General features: G+C 39.9%; 3 protein-coding genes across 3 annotated transcripts; 2 read left to right on the forward strand and 1 right to left on the reverse strand.

Annotated features, from left to right (window-relative positions):
- Nucleotides 1-509: 509 nt before the first annotated feature.
- ddx21 (DEAD (Asp-Glu-Ala-Asp) box helicase 21) lies at nt 510-9,762 on the reverse strand. The gene is made up of 16 exons (XM_044029837.1): nt 9,603-9,762; nt 8,342-8,575; nt 8,088-8,225; nt 7,802-7,877; nt 7,397-7,575; nt 6,952-7,069; nt 6,566-6,751; nt 6,216-6,361; nt 5,640-5,789; nt 4,584-4,745; nt 4,289-4,408; nt 3,603-3,676; nt 3,334-3,493; nt 2,609-2,743; nt 1,681-1,725; nt 510-1,552 (listed from the first exon to the last, which is right to left on the reverse strand). The coding sequence occupies exons 1-16, from the start codon at nt 9,684-9,686 to the stop codon at nt 1,265-1,267; spliced, it is 2,295 nt and encodes a 764-aa protein (XP_043885772.1). The 5' UTR covers nt 9,687-9,762; the 3' UTR covers nt 510-1,264.
- Nucleotides 9,763-10,076: 314 nt separating this feature from the next.
- Nucleotides 10,077-14,246, forward strand: mpc1 (mitochondrial pyruvate carrier 1). Its single transcript, XM_044029838.1, has 5 exons — nt 10,077-10,259; nt 11,536-11,539; nt 11,923-12,019; nt 12,366-12,498; nt 13,446-14,246. Exons 1-5 carry the CDS (start codon nt 10,189-10,191, stop codon nt 13,471-13,473), a joined length of 333 nt encoding a protein of 110 aa, XP_043885773.1. The 5' UTR covers nt 10,077-10,188; the 3' UTR covers nt 13,474-14,246.
- A 740-nt stretch (nt 14,247-14,986) lies between these two features.
- Nucleotides 14,987-20,650, forward strand: LOC122772841 (kinesin family binding protein). Its single transcript, XM_044031152.1, has 13 exons — nt 14,987-15,474; nt 16,098-16,196; nt 16,470-16,549; nt 16,723-16,781; nt 16,968-17,092; nt 17,267-17,360; nt 17,582-17,694; nt 17,926-18,075; nt 18,253-18,327; nt 18,972-19,134; nt 19,211-19,385; nt 19,462-19,647; nt 20,093-20,650. The coding sequence occupies exons 1-13, from the start codon at nt 15,019-15,021 to the stop codon at nt 20,250-20,252; spliced, it is 1,935 nt and encodes a 644-aa protein (XP_043887087.1). The 5' UTR covers nt 14,987-15,018; the 3' UTR covers nt 20,253-20,650.
- Nucleotides 20,651-20,679: the final 29 nt, after the last annotated feature.

The following is a 20,679-nucleotide window of genomic DNA, read 5'->3' on the forward strand; positions in this document are numbered from 1 at the left end:
TTTGATGTTAAATTGAGTTTTTATGGTTTGACACAGCTGCCCTTCATTTCCATGTCCCACTCATCCCTGCCTGCACACCAAACATAGACAGAGATTTAAAGGAATTAAAGACGCTTTGTTCTCCCTATTACAAGCCTGACCCAAAAAAATCATTTGGAAATAGTTATTTTCCAAAGCTGCTTTCAGAAATCTTAGTTGTTGGCCTCTCCATGTCATTTAATGACATATATCGTGGGCGGGAGGGCATTTATCAACCATCACATCCAAAGAAATTTGAGTGAATTAGATCCAAGAATTTTACTCATTCCTCTACCAGCAGTCCAATCTAGTCATAACATTTTTTTAAGGTGACATAAATTGCTTTGATGATCCGTTCGTGCGTTTACATCTTTATCTGCTGTCAGTGAAATGTTCTACAAAAGCAGTGTTACTTAAATGTACTGTATACAAGAAAGCATTGTGATTGTGTAAATGTTCGTTTCACACTCCTTTAAAATAAACAAAGACAATCGGAGTTGACCTTTTAATGAAGAAGTAATTTCATTCAAATGAATGGAAGTGGTAAGACACAGATATTAAATAGAGGCAATTGCAAAGCAATCATCCAAAAATAATTTGGGGAGAGGTTTCAGCTGAGGGTGAGGCTGCACCGAGGTTAAAACCTCTTTGATCACTGCTGTGGGAGTCCCACAGCATCTGCAATAAAGCGCACCTTCAAAATGCTACACACTCAGTTATTCGTTGTTGTCGGCCTTAAATCATGATGGTGCGCCTTAGATTACGAGCAAACACTCAAGTGTGATTGCTGCCACTGTTCCCCAAACACCCATGATAAAAAACGACACAACACTTTGTCTAAAACTCAATGAATAACATGTTCAAACTTTCATATACCACCAGATTTCATCTATAGGTGGATTAGCCAAAAATATTGAATTCTCTGTAAATTTCATGAGTTTTATCGAACGTGTTGCATCAAAGAAACACATCAGGCATTACAAAATGGCTTCCAGCAGTACTGTTTATATATAGACCAAAGGAAATTCAGATCTTAAACCCTTAAGGATGTGGCTACTTGGAAATAAACCAAATTCAGATAAGATATTTGAAACATCGTGTCATATGCATTGAACCTATGAATATTTCCTGTGTGATCATAGAGATTTCCACCGGTTACATATAACGCCTCATCACTGTCAGCCAATAAAAACAGCTGTCATCCCCACAAGGGTGACACAGTCTTATCAGTCTACAGGTTGATGCTTCAGTAATCAAAAGCTTGGCTGAAGCTTCGTTTTTGTCCTCCTCTGTTGCCATAGCCGCGGCCGCCACCGCCACGCCCACCGCCGCCACCACGCCCACCGCCACTCCGGAACCCGTTGCTGCGGCCACCGCTCCCGCCAAAACTACGCCCCCTTCCGCCTCTGAACCCTCCTGATCGGTCACCGCCGCCGAAGCCTCTGTCGCCGCGGTTGTTGAACTGCTTCTCCTCCAGCTCGGGGAGTTCTGTGGCCACAGTCAGTTCCCAGCGGCGGCCATCTGTCCAGTTCTCCTGTTGACGGATAGAGATGAGGGAAACGGAGGGGAAAGTGTCAAAATCCTTTTATTTTGCTCATTTTCACTGATTTAATCCCGGAGGAGAAAGACCACTTTTTTTCAGATTTTCACTGTTGTCCTCACCTGAATCTCTTTGACTTTGTCAGCTGGGACATCAAAACAAACTCCCTGTTAGAAACATAAGGATGAAAAGGTGAGTGTTTCTGTCCCACTCAAAGGAGAGTCAGTCTTTGATCTTGCTGTGCTCTCAGAAAAAGAGCCACAACAGGTACACTTCGCCCCCAGAGAAAGGTTGCATTTCTTGCCGGGAGATATTTTTCTGTTAAAGATGATATTCTTTTTGTAAGACTAGAGAGGCCGAATTAATAAACTAAGGTAAAATGGAAAAAGACATTTCACAGGATCATTTTAATTTACCACTGGTTTTCAAATTTATTTTTCCATTTTCCAATCCCTATAATTATCGCGACACTCTGGAGGGCTCATTTTTGGTAAGTCACTATTATTACCATTAACAACCTTCGCTGGCTATGATTTGAACCAGAATCTTTGTGGCATACGTGCCCTGCTCTCAAGAACTGTGCACACGACGGGGCAAACTCAAGCCTTAAAAACATGTTCAAATTATACAGCCTAGAAGCACACGTCTGAAGTAATAACTCCATGGTCTGGCTGAGGGTGGTGAGAGTGCAGACCCTTGAATGCCCACTTGGCCCATCAGAAAAACAAGAGAGGCAAGTTATTTTGGTTTGCTGTTAAATGGAAACAAACAAGCTGACAGTCATGACACCAAAGCATCATAAAAGCAGTGACGTATGGAAGTATTTTAAGTAAAATACAAATACATATGAAGTAAAAAACAAATCTGTGAACTGTATGTTATTGTCACATGTCTAATAGTAAGTACCATTAAATAATCTATATCAGGAGGCACTCTTTTTCATACATCAGCTGTGCAAAAATACTTAACTATTGCAGTATATACACTTCAGCAGCACACAACCTTTATCCATGTCTGTGTATGTGTGTGTGTGTATGTGTGTGTTCATACCTTTTTGCCCTTGAGGAAGGTCATTCTTTGGATGAGGTTATCATACTCTTCACCAAGTTGCTCTTTGACCGTTTTCCAAGCGTAGCCCATGTTATGCATCTCCTGAGAGCACACCAACTGTATCGTCGTGTAACCCTGGAAACAGAAACAGACATTTAATAAGTGATGAGGAATTTTGGTTATAAATCACTTTAATAAAGCTCAAACAAATGACAATTTGTTCATAACAGGAATACACGTCAGGTGGGATCCTGTGTATCTAGGGGTTGGCTGTGCTTTCCAGATAATCCCGCTGTTTGTTTGTCATAACCCCGTGGGCAGCAGGGGAGCACAGCTGCAGCGCTGTGATTACCACTGCATGCAGCTGTACACGGGTGGACAGAAAGCTGTCTTTCATAGAAAACAAACTGTGTGTGAGGGTGAGCAGTGGTTGGTATCATACAGCAGTAGTGTGTCCAGAATTGGGCTCATCAAGTATTTGATACAGTACATATAATACTGTATGCACCTATATGTCCACGTTGTGAAGCCTTGTTGTTGCTAATGATGTTTTACATGTCGCTCAAGTTGTCTTTTTGAAAATGTGTACAGAGATGTTATCCTCCCTTTTTTGCCCATTGACTACAAATGTAAATGAGCATATAGCTAAATCTGGCTAAAAGCCTTGTAATGTCCCTGTAAACTTCAATGGAAAAATTAGTTAAATATGTGCATGTATAACTTACAGCATCAGAGTTCAGCAGTGACCTCTGCTCAAGACTTGTGGCTCCAGAAATATGTGCCAGCGCTGCAGCTAGTGCATCGACTGCTCCCCTCTCTGCAATCAGCTTCTCAGCTGATGCTCTGAAGTATTCAATAGCTGTGACGGGAATAGAGTCCAGAAACCTGGACACAAGAAAGACAGATCATCTCAACAGCCACTCAACAGTTCACAATGAGCAGAATCGCTGTGGAGCCACTGTTTCGAGTCCTCTCACTCTCCAGAATAACCCACCTGACGGCGTCTTTGCTTGATGACTTGATGATGTCATTGGCCGTGGGAACACCAACTCGTCTGAATGTGATACCCTGGATGATCACAAAATAAAAATGTTAGCTTTTCACAAATTGGCATTAAAAATGTCAAAGTCACACAGATGGTCAAGAAAGTCCAAATGCCATTTCCTGGTCAAACGTTAAGGTTTAGCTGTGCAAAAGTATCAGGGCACCACCGGCTTTGTTTTTTATGTCTGTCAAAATCTGTGATCATGTGCATTTGGATTGGAATGATGTGACTGAAAGTTGATTTTATATATAGGGCTGCAGTGATTATTCAATAATTAATCGATTACTTAATTCAACTACTTTGATAATTGATTCATTCAATAATTAAAGCAAGCCATCATTTCCAGGTTTGGTAAACACTGAACAACATTTTACAGAACAAACAAGTACTCGATAAATCAAGGAAATAAGCAAAAATAAGGCAGGGTCACTAAATACTTGACACATAAAACCTGTGGAAGCATTTTGTTTTGAAAGAAATTGTTATTTTAAAGCTATAAGGTATACATTTCTCTAATTTTCTAAATGTGTTCCCAAAAAGAGATTTACACAGTAATGTCGCCTACCTGCTCTTACGACTAAACCATTTGTGTCCTCACTACTTCTCTTTTTAATTAATTTAAAGAGGACACATACCGCTTTGTTTTCTACGTAGCGCAGCTGATCCTCTTCTTTCCTCTGGTAGAAACAGATGCAGACTCCAGTCCTGCCAGCTCGACCTGTACGACCTGAACGATGGATGTATGACTCCACATCCTAGCAACAACAGGAGGAAAATGTTCAGAAAACAAGCTTTTATGACTTTATGCAATAATTGGGCAATACAGAAGCATGAAAATGATGTATGGGGAATCTGTGCATGAATATCATAAGATATTCAAGCATCATGCAAGTTATATAATTTTGATTTATGACTGACAACGTGTCACACCTTGGGTGGAGAGCACTGGACGACGAGATCCACTTCAGGAATGTCCAATCCACGGGCTGCAACGTTGGTGGCAACCAGAACCTCAAAAGACCCGTTCCTGAAGCCCTTCAGTGTTGTTTCTCTCTGTTTCTGAGGAATATCGCCATGGAGGGACTGTGCACTCTGAAAACACACAAACAAAGAAGATGAATAAATGAATGAATGTAACAAGGTAATGAAGAGGATTTTCTAGCTTTTGTGTAAACACTGCTATTCATTTCTATCACTCACAGCCAATTGACAAAATTCTGCAACAAAATTAGAAAAAAGAAACCCAAAACATCTGTCCTGAGCTATATATACACACACACTCACAAGCCCTCAATCCATATGGTAAAACCTTTCAGTAATTGGATTCAGACAAGTTTCATGATTGGCAAACCGATAACAAGACAGAGGAAAGCCATAGAAGGCTCAGTATTTCAGGTGTAGGATTCAAAATCTGGTAAGGTGGAGGTTTTTGAAGGAGTGTCAAACAACCTGACGGACGAGGTATAAAAACAGAACAGTTGAGAATGAACAGCATTAATAATTAATGTGCGCCATCTGTGTTTAAAAAGTTTTATTTGCATGTGTAAATGTAACCCTCTGAGCTAGTGGCACTTGTGAATGCAGTGATAGTGCAGCAAAAATAAACATAGTAATAGTAAGTTTTATGTAAACACTATTTTAATGCTTATTCCAAAACACTCACACATGTGTCAGTAATACAGCAAACACTAGACAGGTTTATTGGCCACATTACATTTTTATGTTGATATAAGATAAAATAGCTATGTTTTGTGCAAGTGGAGTTAGCATATGAGTTTGCTTGTTCCCTTTTTCTCTGTTTTATGCTGGTGCAAGACTGTTTCACAAATTAATCAGTCAAAAATCCAAAATATTAGAGGAGTCAAAGTCATACATTTTACTCTAATTTATGTGATATAAAGAATGTTAGATGATCAGTTAAAGGAGTAATGTATTGCCTACTATATAAACGGCTATTGACAAACTGTTCAGCATGCGTGTGTGTACCTGTTTGATCGATGCATTCAAGGCCAGCTCGTTGGCTTCTTTCTTTGTTTCACAGAACACAATGGTTCTGCCATGGCTGCCGCTGTAAACCTGGATCACGTCGCCCAACACGGCTGTGCGCTGTGACCAGTGGCAGGCTATGGCCAGATGCTGCGGAATAAAGGACAGACAGACGAGACAAAAAGATAGAGAGACACAACATAGAAGGGGGGAGGGAGAGATGGAAAGAAAGAGATAAACGAGGAGAGACATGTTAATTAATTCTGCTGGCAGACATTGACTTTGACTTAATCATAATTCCACTGGTGTTAAAGATGATAAATATAGTTTAATAACAAATTAACTTGTGCTTTCCTGATAAAGATATATGAATTATATATGAATTAATTTTCATTCATTTGTTCACTCAGTCTCGGTCACTTAAATTGTCCCAGCTTGCAGGCAAGTTGGAAAAAACGTTAGTGCGTTCACACCAAACACAAAGAGCTTTCTGATCATTCACATTTAGCAACTAAAAATGCTAATAAATTTACACCAATCGGCTCTAACATATACACATAAGACACGGTCACTTACTTCCACAGTCGTTGCAGCTTTCTGTGTTTTCTTGCCAATCAGGTCGATGTGTTTGCATCCCGGTCTCATGTATTTCTTGCCCACATCGTAGACCCAGGGAGGGCAGGTGGCTGAGAACAGCAGGGTCTGGGGATTTGTTTCACCGTCTGAAACGGGATCACGCACAAAAACACAGAATCTTGACTTTTTCGAACTTTCACATCCATCACGCGAATCAGTTCAACAAGCACATTCCTGAATTCCAGAGCATGATCATACTTCCTCTCCAATTATCCAATGTTCCAAATCACATTAAAGGCAAAAAAAAGCATGTGCCACATAACTAGAGAACACACAAATGTTGAGTTTACCTTTCTTGTACGATAAGGCCAATATTTCTTCAACCTGTTCGGCAAATCCCATGTCCAACATTTGGTCCACTTCATCCAGAACGACGTGTTTGACTTTGGTCAGGTCAAGTTTATTGTTCTGGGTGTGGTCCTTGACGCGACCAGGGGTTCCAACCAAAATATCAATGCCATTACGGATAGCATCGACTAGACAGGACAAGAGTGGAGAGAGACATTATTAGTATCAAGAGTACTGTATATGCTGTTTAAAACAAAAAAGCAAACTGCAAACAAATAATTTAGAATTGACAGAAAATGTCATTTTCATGCACTGTAATACCTAAAAGGTAGTCTTGTAACGATAAAAGACTGTAAACTTATTTCCATGGTGTTTTGCACAGACTTACGCTGTGGGTTGTATGAGGTGCCTCCATAGAAACAGGTGATGGATAGTTTCTTTGAGACATCTTTGAAGTCCCTAGCAACCTGGATTGCCAACTCTCTGGTTGGAGTCAACACAAGGACCTACAGAGAGACAAAATGATCAGTCGAAGAGTTGAGGTAGACCAAGTCATTGGCCAGGTTGATTTTTGGTGCCATTAATACTGCTGCCAAGTCACTAAATTTGTATGTGTTCTGAGTATCGATTATCTTTGTGAGGACCAAAAACTAATAAACCTAAGGGAGTGAGGACATTTTGGCTGGTCCTCCCATTCTGTCACAGACACAGTTTTAGCATTAGGATTAGGCACTTAGGTGTGATGGTTAAGGTTAGGGTAAGGGGCTAGGGAATGCATTATGTCTGAGTGTCCTTACTACAAATTCTGCGCAAACATGCAAGCGTGTGAGTACCTTGGGAGCTCTCCCTCTGACAACGGGCTCCAATGAACCCTGGAGTTTCTCCACCAAGGGGATGGCAAATGAGAAGGTCTTCCCTGTTCCTGTTCGAGCTTGGGCAATCACATCTTCTCCATCATATACATGATCAAAACACTTCACCTGAATGTCAAACAGGTAAGAGACTCCCCGAGCTGAGACAGTCAGAGAGGGAGGAGGGGGAAGAAAGACAGGCACCTGGTGGTTAAGCTTTTATTTAAAAAAAGGGCATCAACGGGAATTCAATCTTAGTCAATCGCAGAAATTTCAAATACAAATATCCATTACGAAAATAAAATAGGCTAACTTCTTGATTAAACTGGAAGTCTAGTCAGAGTGATGAAAACTGATGAATTATTATGATGTAAATATGATGTTTACCTTTAAGTTTATCAATGGTGACCTGAGAGATCCTGAAGTTGGAGAAGGCCCCTTCCTTCTGCTCTGGAGTCTCCGCCTAAACACATAAAAACTGTTTTTATATGACCAAATACTTCACCAACAACTGTGTCTAAAGAGAGTCAAGCAAAAACAAGCACAGACTCATCAACGTTGTCATTGAATTACACTGAAAAGTTAATGAAAAATCTTCAAAATTGAGAAACCAATTGAGAAATCTCTGCTCCATGCCAGTTACATTTTCTCTACACACAATCATGAGCTGTACCGTTTCTTTCTCGCTGTCACTAGCAGACTCTTCACTGGACTGTGCTGGTGTCTGGCTGGGTGTCTGTACAGGGGTGTTTGGCTTGGAATGTCCATTGGTTTCTGCCTCTATAGTTGCTTGCTTTTGCTTCTTTTTCTTCTAAACCCCAAAAAAGAGTGGGGACAGAGAGAAATAGACATTAGTATTTATAGGAGCAAAATTAATTAACGAACCATTTAACACCATTTGACTGCATGTTTGGATTAAATACTGACCTCTGTGTCTCCCTCACTGTTCTTCTTAGTCTTCTTCTTCTTTGGTGTTTCAATACCATTACAGTTTCCATTCAAGTCTGTGGCCTCATCTGTGTGGTCGTTCATTTGTTCCGCTGCCAGCTTGTCTTTTTTCTTTTTCTTCTTCGGCGCTGGAGGTTCACAGTCTGGTTCCTCCTGCTCTGCCTGGTCCTCCAACTGCATCTTCTTCAACTTCTTGCCCTCTTTGTTCTTGATCTTTTAAAAAGGCAAATAGGCTTTAGTACAACCAGATACATGTTTTCTATTTAAATCGGTTTATCACACACACATACCTAATATGTATTATTTTTTAACCTAGGTAAAAAGTGTATCTGTTTAATTACTATACTGCATTTAAGTGCCATAAGGAAGGATACATTCAGATCAGATGATAAATCTGATAATAACAGATTATTGAAGAAAAAAACCCTCAAACCAATGAATGAATCACCAATGAAAAACAATACATAGTTTATACATCAACTTTTTGACATTTGACAAGGCTGTATTTTCAAAGTGTGAGAAATACCTATCTTTTTTTCAGAATTCCTGACACTGTATGGACACAAAAACTAAGATTCAAAATATAATATAATTTAAAGTCATAGTTAAATAAAGTAGCATAGCGACATAAAGGTGCAGTCTCTTTGAAGGCAGTTTGTTATAATATCAAACTCCTTAGAATTTAAGAAAATCATTCAACCCAATCCCAATGTGGGGGGAATAACGTTATACAATAGAAATAGCTAACATCAACAAGAGTAAAGAAGAACTTTGGCTATTGTGATGGTTGACACAGCTGACGAGTACAGCTGTAAAGAACGTCATCAAGTCGCGCCCACAGCAGCGCAGATACATACACGTGAACACGATATTTTACAGTCAGCACGCTCATCCGTGTTGTGTTCAGATCTACTCCGCCACACGTGTATTAGCCACGTGACCCACAGCTAGCCAAACTCGAGTCAACGTGTGCTAACATTACAATAGCTGTAATAACATAATCATATCGTTAATAAAGTTAACATCTTAATCAGTCACTTTCTTGACGTCAACACTGTTTTACTGTTGTATGACCACACGAACCCATATACACTGGTGTGCTGACAGTTAGCTGGTTTATTAGCCTCGGTTTCAGGTTAGCAAGTTAAAGCCACATGTTATCAAACATGTCGGAGCACGACTCACGAGCTTCACTGGTACTTTTCAGTGCTTTCGGGGGGAAACGAACCAGTGCACTCACCTTAAGGGTTTTAGCCTCGATAACAGTGTCCACAGTCTCCTCCATAACTTGATCTTCGGTGTCAAAGATGATTTTTGATGGCATTCTCTCTCTTGATGGAATCCTTCAGCGTAGACACGCAGGCTAACCCTCGGGCACGCGGGTGGAAAGGAACGCGCAGTCAGGCGCGCGGACGTGTGTTCTCAAAGGAGACATAGAAATAAAAGCGATAGACCGACACCACTCAGAATACCATACAGTAAACGTGTAAACAATATAAAACTCTATGAGTTATACACTAAAGTCAAAACACAGTGTTTTGTTGTGTGTGTGTGTAGATAGATAATTTAGCTTATCCTTTAATAATTTCACATCAAAGAGTTTCACCCCCCTTTTGACACAGTTTGCTTTAAAGAACAACTGTCTATCTCTTTAAGATCTATGCTGCCGTCTGAGCCGTTTCGTCGCGACAGTGTCGTAAAGCGTCTGTGTTGTGGTGGGTGGTAATTTGACCGTAGTCGTCGTCCTCTGTGAGCCGAGTCTTCAGTCGCCCTTCACCGCGCCAGTAATTACTTATTTCGGCTAAAACAGACACACAGCGTCGGACATGGCTGGGGTTCTTGCTCGGAAAGCTCTCGACCACCTCAAGAGCAAAGAATTCCGGGATTATTTGACGAGGTTTGTTGAAAACTCTGCCAGATTCGTGTACTATATTATCGCCGAATGCCGCGCATGCTAACGTCCATTAGCCAACTAAGTGTTAATATTCTTGTTCGGGAAATGGCAGTTTATTTTGAATAATATTCAGCAGCCAGCTGAATGATAGAGCTGAAACATCCACGAATTTTATTTGTCCGTGTAGTTTGATATGTTTGGGATTTTATATTTTTTCTTTAAGCTTGGAAGGACTGTCATGTTTATTTTTCTTCTGTAGAACTTGTCACTCCAGTTCATGAAGCTCAGTGAGAACGGAAACGAGTTTACATTCATTTACATGTCAATCGTAGTGCCCCTTCCTTTGCACTGTACTAATAGAAACAAACTCATATCACCAGTAATTAACTAAAACACTGAGCACACTTTGTGCAACGAGTTAACTGAAATCCCTCAATCAATGTTGTTAGGGAAAATAAATTAAAGCTGCAACTAATGATTGTTTTCATAATCGATTATTTGGTCCATAAAATGTCAGAAAATGTTGAAAATTTAGATAATCGTTTCCTACACCTAATGATGATGTTATCATCATATCATATGTCTTGTTTTGCCTACAAACCAAGATTTTTTTTGTTAAAAACAAAAAAAATCAAACTCAAAATAATTGAATAACAAAATAGTTGGTGATTAATTTAGTTATTGCATAATAATCATTGCAGCTCTCAAACTAAAGTAAAAATAGCTGACCGTCATTGTTTGTTGTTGTTGCAAGTACAAACCACCCTCTGGTTCTTGTACACACAGTAACCCACAGCTGAACATATGAGAAGCTAAAAAACACAACACACAGTATCCCTGCATGTGTTTTGCACAGAGTTGACTGGGTAAATATTAACACACACTTCAATACAACCCTAGAAAAGGTATTTTCATGATTGCTGAATGTTGTATTTGAGTCTTGTGCAGTGCACTGAAATGTAGAAAAGAATGATGTCCTTTTTAACAGTCTGGTGTTATTAAAAACGTCTTAAACATCCCCTACCTATGCCATCATACATAAAGAAATATTAGTTTATTAAAATTTATATAGTAGAGGCTACGTTGTTCCTTTATTCATCATAACCAACTTAAGCAAGAGAGCAACTGAACAGCACCAAACTGTAGTAGTTCCTGAAACAGTCATGTGACCTATTTAATGTGGTAATATTGTCTTGTGTGTTCTTGTTAATATCAATGCGATTTATCAATACTTTTTTCTTTTCTACTTTCTGGGGCCCTGAAAAAACAAAACCATCAGCACGGTAAGCACACATTGTTTGTGTCTCTTCACACGTCTGTCAGTTTGTGTTTGTATTGCTGCCTGTTGTTATACTCTTATCTGTCTACCTTCATTCTTGTGTTGTGGTTAATTATAATATGTATCCATACCTATCAAATTGAGTTTATGTCGGGTTACATGTCCTTTTCATATCTCAGCTGTGACGCTTCAAACTTCAGACTTTGTTGTAATCCATCCATACTTATTAACCCGAGTTCATGTTGGTTTACTTGTCACTTTCAACCCTTTACTGTGATGCTTTTCACATTGGGATTCATTATTATATACATGTTTAGTTTGTCTGTACTGGTTTTATATGAAATGAATGTCCAGTAGTATAACATTCTACTTTGTGTGTACGTTCAGCATTTCTGGGGTCCTGTAGCAAACTGGGGTCTCCCCGTGGCTGCCATCGCAGATATGAAGAAGAGCCCAGACATTATCAGTGGCAGGATGACCTTTGGTAAGACAAATTAACTCATCCATAGAAACACAAATAATCTGCACACAATTACACACGTCCTTATCAAGTTCATCTTGTTGTGTGCAACTTAGAGTGTGTTTAATGTTAACAAAAGCTGTAGTTATTATGAGCATTACCTGCTGCTGTCGGGTAATGCCTGACAGTAGATCTTGATGGAATAAAAATTCAGTGACAGAGGAGGTTCCCAATGACAAATTATCAGCTGGAACGTTTCCTCTATAACTGTATCTTTTTTGTGGGAAATTAAGAAAAACTGTTTATTTTGCATGTTTGAAAAAGTGTTCACAATTAATGGTGGGTTATATTTTTCTTTTCTCCCTCTAAGCTCTGTGCTGCTATTCACTGCTCTTCATGAGGTTTGCCTACAAGGTGCAGCCACGCAACTGGTTACTTTTTGCCTGTCATTTGACCAATGAGTCTGCACAGCTAATACAGGGAAGTCGTCTCCTCAAATATAAGTAAGTCACATTCTCTTGTCTGTTGCCTTGGTATCACTGTAAACAGGGGGGTGTACAGTATAATGAACCACTTTTCTCACCCATGTCGTGAGCTACATTCTTATAATCCCTTTGTGTTGGTTAGGGAGTCTGTCTTATTCATATTATTAAAAGCATCTGCTATCCTCTCAAGAATAATTTAAAGAATCATTACACATGTGACTATTCCTTTTAATTTGGGTTTTTGTCTTGTATGTCCTCTGTTATTTGGGGTAAAATATCCAAATACGCACTTTGTTTTAAGCAACACGGCGGTACAAGAGAGGTGCAATGCTGCCCTTGACAGTTCAAAGGCCCTGATTCCTGTAGTTTGATTCACTGATTTAATCATTTAGTTATACCTTTCTCACAGTGTTCTAACACATTTACCAACATTCATTGTCTGTGAGTTTAAGAAGTGACTTCAAAGGTTGTAGTAGGCAAGGCTCATACTTGTATAAAAGGTATTTTGGTTCCTTACGATTCAAAACTTAACCTATCATCAAGTGCAAGTTGTAGAACTCCCTCTTGTCTTTATTCTTCTGTTCTACTGTTTTTATTTCTTTGAGTTTAACAGTTTTATGTTTTTCCTGCTTCTATTTTTGCTGTATTGTATGGAAATCACATTGTTTTGAAAAGTGCTTCACAAATAAATGTGATATTATTATTGTTATTACATTGTGGAATAGCGGTTGATAGGCAATGGGAATGAAAGATGGTCTTACTCCTAATCTAATTCTCATAAATTCTGACTAAATGTTTAGTCGAGGAAAAACTTTGTTCTCAGTTCTGTATGAAAAGTGAAAGATGAAGAACATGAAGTTACAGTTTTGAGAAATGGGGCCCAGGCTGCAAATTATTTTATATTTAATTTGAGCTCAAGATAAGACAGACATGTGTGCATTTTGACCGTTTCTGTATTATTTCAGCATGGAGAAGAAGATGGCATCTCAGTGACAGCGAGCAGATGATGGAGAACATATGCACTGCAAAGTGGCACCATGCTGTTGAAAAAAGCGAACTAAACCATCAACGTTTTATCTAATCATTGAAACTCTGGCACTTATGCCCCGATATCACCACAATGAATTATCCTCATGAAATTTTAGTCACGTTTTATTGTACAGAAAGCAGATGCTTGCTTCAGTGATTTAAGGTCAACTGCTGTGATTTATTTTAATGAATGTAACATTCAACAAGACGCACAAAAAAATGATGTAGGTGAAAGTAATTGGAGCTAACCAGCCTCACAATTACTACATGATTTGCATTTTGAATAAACTGAGTATTAACATCTTTATTACTGTACCCAGGCTTACAATATTGACTTTTATTCATAACCTTTACTGAAACACTGACCCCACACAAAGCTTTATGTTTGTTGTTCCCTGGAGCAAGATATATATTGGAAACCGTGTATGAGGAGCCAGGATTTTTCAACCAAATTTTTAAATCCTAATGAATTGCTATGGATTTTGTTTAATGTGGCAAAGATGTGTGTTCTGTGTAAATCTTGTGTAATTTGACTGGATTGGCCAAGGTTATAATCCTACAGGACTGCGAGAGATGAGCGACTTCTGTCCGTGCTGACTAAACACACTGTGTGTTGCTAATGATGCCTTTCACATTAATTTATTGTCACTGTTAGACTTCACATTATTAATTTCCTGTTTGACAATTTGATTCTCTGGGTTTGTTATAATAAACTGGCAATAACCAACTTGAACACAGTCAAGTGATTGGACGAGTGGTTTTTCATGACCATCAGTTTTGCAACAGTTGTTGACACTCAGTTGTTCATATGAGGTCACGAGATCGGTAACATTTCCAACATCAGATGTTTAAAACCATCGCCATAGCAATGGCTTAAAGAGGTCGCTGCTCTGTGTTTACATTCAACAGGTTGCCATACACCTAAATGAACAAAAACTAAACATATAGCATCTTATCAACTTTTAAGGGGCGTGCATCCCACAGTTATTATTATGAAAGAGAACTTCAGATATCAGGCCCTTCATTTCCTATAATCCATTAACAGGGAGGAAACAACAATACTTATCAACTCTTACTTAACATTAAGGCGGTAGTTTGATGAGCTATGTTAGAAGATGCATCCTCAATTTGGTTACAGTATAGGTGTTGAGCATTCTTCCCCAACTCAACTCAAATTTTATTTATAGAGCATAAAGGCACAATATAATAATTTTTTTAAAATGAAAATGTTTGCTCCCTCTTAGTTTTAAAAACCTCTTGGGACACATCTATGGGAAATAGTGCTGAAAAACAAGTTTCGGTATAATATCTTATATCTGCTGTGTCTCGTTACACCACATTAGTTTTATCCAGGTGTGTAACTAATACGCTGCAAAAATAATTTAGAAGGCCGTTTGTGTTGTGGATGACATTTTTTTTTACTGCAATGGCTGATTAACTCCAGCAGGTGGCAGTCGTGCAATTAGAACGACCCCGTTACAGCTGCACGAAAAAGAAGACAAGACCAACATGGCGTCGATCAACAGTGATGAGTGGAGAGCTATCTGCGACAAATTCACCAACGCCCAAAACCTCACCGAGGTAGAGTCACGAAATGACCCAGAAAACGAGCCGTTCCGCTCCAAATACAAGGCCAGGGAGCTCCTTAGGGAGATATACTCCTCGCTCAAGTGTTTTAATGCCGGCGAAGGTGATGAGGAGAGCAGGGAGGAGAGCACAGTCCAGCGGCCGCCAGTGGAGCCGGTGGACGGGCAGAGAGAGGACGAGTGCGGTCAGGACGTCAGCGGTGACTCTGCGGCCGGGCTACGGGCCGCTAAACTCGGGGCAGTGGAGTATTATTTGGGCGTCAACCATGTCGACACGGAGGAGCTGTCTGCGGGACAGGAACATCTGATGAACTGCATGAAGCTGCTGGAGAGATGCAGCGTCTCCTCCGAGAATGTGTCGCTGTTTATCCATGTCAGGGTAACGTTCACCAGGGTTAAATATCCATAATGCTTTAAAAAACATTGATAGTGGTTATGTTTACCAACAGCTGTAGCTATTTTCATGTTTAGCTGTTGATCAGATTGATTTTACAGTAGTGGGTCTTGAAGTGATAAGTATCCATTTCTCTGAAGTAACTGACTATTTACATGTAATGGCCACTTTATTAGGTACACCCATGGATGGGTATACCTTGCTATCCAGTTTTCTGCCAGAACTGCGTCTTATTTTAGTGATATGGATTCAGCAAGATTCTTGCTGAATCCTTCCCCAGAGAGTTTGGTGCACATTGACTTGATACAGTGATGAGAACCTTCTGTTCCACCACATCCAGTGATGTTCCATTGATATCTGGTGACAGGCGATAATTGCGTTAAAGCAGTTGAACCTGTGTTCTTAATGAAGTGGCCCATAATGTAATATTAATGTTTCCAAGAGTCACGGTAAAGCATATTCTATGTATGTTTGCCAAAAATAAAAGCATATGAAAATAAAAATATAAGCATGTGCCACTTTCCAAATCCAGATCTGTGGTTGGAGATCAGGTGATATTGATCACTTGTAATGACTGTGTGTGTGTGTGTGTGTGTGTGTGTTATCAGAACCAGCTGGGCATCTTGTGGGCGTCCCGGGACGAGACAGAGACAGCTCAGGGTTTCCTAGAAACAGCAGAAGCCATTTACCAACGTTACACAAAGGAGGTAAAGTTGATATCCTGACAGATTGTACATTCACTTGCCATTTTTTTGCTTTGATTGTAGTTTCGTAAAGATGAAAGTAAGCCAGCATGTCCGTTGTATTAAGTGTTTGTAGTGAAAGTTTTCCACCTTTAATACTGGCGTTCAGAAGACAAATTGACAGTACAACAACACTCAAGGACTGAGGAGCCAACATGGCTGCATCTGAGATGTGGACTGACCACATGCTCTTTATCTTCATCTTAAACTGCAGTGTTTGTTTTCTGTTTTTTCCAGGATGGGACTCCTCCCACTGATATGACAGAATACTTTACCACTGAGGAGAACCTGCTAACACATCAGGAAAGGAACAAAAGGTATCCTGCAACCTCTATTGTCCACATACAGACATGCATACATGTTTCATATGTATACAGATCTTCTACCTGATTCTAATAATGTTCTTGTCACTATGTTCTGCTTCCACACATACTAACCTCCCCCCTTTCCCTCTCTCACTTCCTTCCATCTTTTCTTTTGTACTTGTCAGGTTTGAGTTGGCTTACACACATACGATGTACTACCTTGCTCAAATCTACAAAAACCTTGGTAAGTCTGATCTGGTTTATTAAGTAATTTTTGCAGTCAATGTAATGTAAAATGCACCCAATATTATAAAGCTGATACAACATATTTAAACATTGAATATATCTTTTTTAATCCAATAAAATTCAGATTGTAATGTTGAAATAATTCTTTAGTTTCTGATAATTACTTTTTTATTTCAACTTGAAGGTCAAAACGAACGTGCCGCCACCTATTGTCACAGTACACTGCAGAGACAGTTACAGTTGAATCAGTTCAGTCCGATGGAGTGGGCACTGAATGCTGCTACACTATCACAGTATTATATCACTAAGGTAGGCCTAAGATTGAATTTATATACACTAAAAACAATGAAAACCTCAAAGATGATACATAGTTTTACCGAAAGTTGGAAAACCAATCAGTTTTCTTGTGGTTCAGTGTCACAGACTTGAGTCAGCTGTGGTTGTGGCAATCATATTCAGTGAGGTGTGTCCTTTTTTTAAAAGGGCCAATTCATGTTGGGCAGACATTGCCTGTCAGCAGCTACCGTCATATCCGGTTTGGCAGGAGACGTTCCTTCTGAGGCGGCAGCACAGGAAAGTAAGTGTCCGTCCAAATCTGTTAAACAGAGCTGCAAACCACATCTTTTACAATCTTATCTATCAGAATAAATCCAATTATTTCTCAATTGATCCATTAGTTGTCTATAATCTGACCAGGTTTTAAGGCAAAGGTAAACATGTCATTTTCTTGCCACTGTATAAATGTAGTGATGTTTCCTTCCACTCTCTCCTGGCTCACCTCAATGTCTTTTGACACAGGTGAGACAGAGAGTGAGCGTAGGGAAAAGCTCAGACAGCAGAGAGCGGAGATCGCAAGATGCTGGATCAAATACTGTCTCAACCTCCTGCAGGATGCGAAGAAAGTACTCGAGGTACTGCATGACAGAAGTTGTGTGCGCCTGCGGTGCTTTGTTTTTATCATTTGACTCATGACTTGTCATGTGACTTGCACTCCAGTCTTATGAACAACGATAGCCACTGTTAACCTTGTTGTACATGTGTATCCATTGAGATCATCTGTATATATCTGCACCCGAGCTCGGAAGTACATAATTGTTGTGTGTTTTGTCCTAAAATGTGTGTGAACCTGTGTTTTTAACTAGGACAACATCGGGGAGCTTGATACTGATCGTCAAGAAGAGCTGAAGAGAGCAAGAAGACGTGAGGAGGAGGAGGAAGAGAAGGGCAGGAAGAACGCTTTACTGTTTGGCTCTGAGGACACATTTGACTCCATCGCTAGTGTGGAAGAAAAGGTCGGTGCACTGTGTATTCATGCTGCTGTGAGAACTGTGCTGTGCCGTCCATCATGTTGCAGTTGTTTTGACAGATATTGTCATTGCAATATGATTCATATTCATATCACTAGATGGCGCCATTGTGTAAATAAATACAGACCCAAGTTATCTCAAAATGGTTGCTTTGTTTTCCAGGTGCAGTGTTTGTTTCCATTGGACTTTACTGAGGCCAGAGCTGTGTTTCTAGTGGGACAGAATAATGTCACACAGGTACACACACATACACACACACGGATGCAGGTATACATTTAAATAGTGACCTTGAAAGAGCTAATTCATAGTGATAAAAGCACAGTTACGAGCAGAATCCTCCACAGAACTAGAGCCTCAGAAGTTGTGACTACATTAAGTCAACTTCATTGTGACACAGTTTTACCATAAAGCACATATTTCAAGATGATGGTAGTCATGTCAGATTTGACCCTCTTGACACATTTTTCACAGAAATGACACAGAAACATATAGATATGTGAAAAAAAAGAAAGATGAAATGCTTGATCTGGCTGGTTTGTCTGGTGACCCTTGTAAAGCGAGGCCATTGCCTAAAGTACAGATAAAAGGCTTATTTTATACCAGTTAAACACCCGTTTTCTGCATCTGCCAATTAACCCTCATGATATGTTACACACTGGTCCTTTAATAGACAGGAATATTCCTTTGTTCCCCTCACAGGTCATTGCACAAGACACATTTTTGTGATGATGTTTCCCTGGGCTTCATATTAAACATTTTCCACTATTTGTCTATGACTATATTTTTGACAACCGCAACTGACATTTTTAACTCTTAGATGAAGCCGAGATAGATGTGCTTCCTGTCTGTAGTTAACCCTTAACTGTAATGTTCTATTGCAGGCCAAGGAGTACTTTGTGATGGACGGATATGTGACGGACCACATAGAGATCTTGCAGGATCACAGCACCCTCTTTAGGTCTCTAGCATTCTTTGAAGAGGATCTGGAGCGACGCTGCAAGATGCACAAACGCAGAGTCGATATGTTAGAGCCGATCTGCCAAGGTACCAGGCTCTTTCTGTGTTAACATATGCTGTAATTTACACAAGTGAATTAAATCTGACACTTTCTTTTCTGCAGACTTGAACTCTCAGTACTACCTAATGATCCGTAGACAGATGATGTTTGAGCTGGCAGAGACGTACAGTGAAATGATGGACCTGAAACTAACGCTGGCAAACAGACAAGCAGATGCACAGTCACTCGATAGCCACACCATTAAGAAGTTCAACCACCTCTGCTCTGCCTCTGTGAAGTGAGTATATTTACTTAGTGTGTGGAGTTCCTGTCAGTGTGATTCTGTGTGTGAGCTGTAATCCTCTCCTTTTCAGGTACTTCCAGATGTTCCTAGACTCGCTACGCTCTCCAGAGGGGAAAATTCCGGAGCACCTGGAGGAGGAGGTGCTTCGACCAGCTCTGGTAGCTCGCTTCAGAGTGGGGCGACTACACAGCCGACTGATCAGCTCTTCACCCTCTGCTCAGCTCGAAAACCTCAACAACTCTCTAGAAAACTACAAGTATGAAAAATATTTATGTTTCCTACTTTTTGATATACGTCCAAAAACCGTCTGCGCAGCATATTGAATCTGTAGGATTACAGGGATAGGTATAAAGAGAGTATTAAATGCAAACAACTTCACTAGTCCCTTTAGGTTCAATAAAGCAGCATGGTAAAGAAAATAAATCACATGAACAACACTCACAACCAGACATGGTGCCAAGTAACTAAGATAGGTGCCAGTAGTTAATGAAATTCAACACCTTAAAAAACAGCAAAAGAAGGCTGGATAGTCAGTGTGCTTTTAGACTTGAAACAAAGATAGATAGTATACTTGATGGACCAGAATGTAACTAGTTGAAATCAGCTAAAACATATTAAATAAGGATGTGCTCTTTTCTCTAAATGCTGCCTGCTGCAATGTTGTTAATTTGTGTTGACCATGTTTTTGACTTGTGACGTAGATACGTGGTGGACTATTGTGAGGCTCACCCCGAGGCATCAGCCACCGTGGAGACGGAGCTGGAGCTGAGTAAGGAGATGGTCGGCCTTCTGCCTCTCAAAATCAACCGCCTCAAAGCAAGGATGGCCACCAACAACACGGACGACGACGCTGTTCACTGACGGACTTGTCATCCATTTGCGCTACCTTGTCATGGAAGGACACTCTCATGCCTCCTGTTTTGTATCATGGTGGCTTCATGTTGTTTTTCCAGTGAGCATGCTGCCTTTACAAGACAACACGAAAAGAAATCCCTCACTATGTCTTCGTGCTTGCCTTTGTATAGTAAAATGTAGCCAATTTACCTTTAATAGTACAGAAAAGATATTCAGTTCAAAAAAGCAATTGTTTAACCCATCCTAATAACAATACTCAGATAGTGGTACAGATCCTCTTTGATCAGGTTGCTGATCCTCTTTATTTTCTTTCTGCTTTTCAGAAGTTGCACTGTCATCCTGTTAAATGTACAGCAGATACTGTATGTAATGATATTAAACCAATGGAGTAATATACACTTGTATCAGAGTACTAATGTGTGTTGTTTTTTTG

Source organism: Solea senegalensis, linkage group LG7 (assembly GCF_019176455.1).
Source record: "Solea senegalensis isolate Sse05_10M linkage group LG7, IFAPA_SoseM_1, whole genome shotgun sequence".
In the NCBI taxonomy this organism is placed as follows: Eukaryota; Metazoa; Chordata; class Actinopteri; order Pleuronectiformes; family Soleidae; genus Solea; species Solea senegalensis.

What these genes read in the sequence shown, in the direction of transcription:
- mpc1 (XM_044029838.1), top strand. Translation starts at nt 10,189, where the DNA reads ATGGCTGGGGTTCTTGCTCGGAAAGCTCTCGACCACCTCAAGAGCAAA. An exon ending in CAGTGGCAGGATGACCTTTG is followed by an intron (nt 12,020 to 12,365) that starts GTAAGACAAATT and finishes TCTCCCTCTAAG; the next exon opens with CTCTGTGCTGCTATTCACTG. An exon ending in AGTCGTCTCCTCAAATATAA is followed by an intron (nt 12,499 to 13,445) that starts GTAAGTCACATT and finishes GTATTATTTCAG; the next exon opens with CATGGAGAAGAAGATGGCAT.
- ddx21 (XM_044029837.1), bottom strand. Translation starts at nt 9,686, where the DNA reads ATGCCATCAAAAATCATCTTTGACACCGAAGATCAAGTTATGGAGGAG. An exon ending in ACAGTGAGGGAGACACAGAG is followed by an intron (nt 8,226 to 8,341) that starts GTCAGTATTTAA and finishes TTTGGGGTTTAG; the next exon opens with AAGAAAAAGAAGCAAAAGCA. An exon ending in TCCAGTGCTCTCCACCCAAG is followed by an intron (nt 4,409 to 4,583) that starts GTGTGACACGTT and finishes TGTTGTTGCTAG; the next exon opens with GATGTGGAGTCATACATCCA.
- LOC122772841 (XM_044031152.1), top strand. Translation starts at nt 15,019, where the DNA reads ATGGCGTCGATCAACAGTGATGAGTGGAGAGCTATCTGCGACAAATTC. An exon ending in TCGCTAGTGTGGAAGAAAAG is followed by an intron (nt 18,076 to 18,252) that starts GTCGGTGCACTG and finishes TTTGTTTTCCAG; the next exon opens with GTGCAGTGTTTGTTTCCATT. An exon ending in GTTAGAGCCGATCTGCCAAG is followed by an intron (nt 19,135 to 19,210) that starts GTACCAGGCTCT and finishes TCTTTTCTGCAG; the next exon opens with ACTTGAACTCTCAGTACTAC.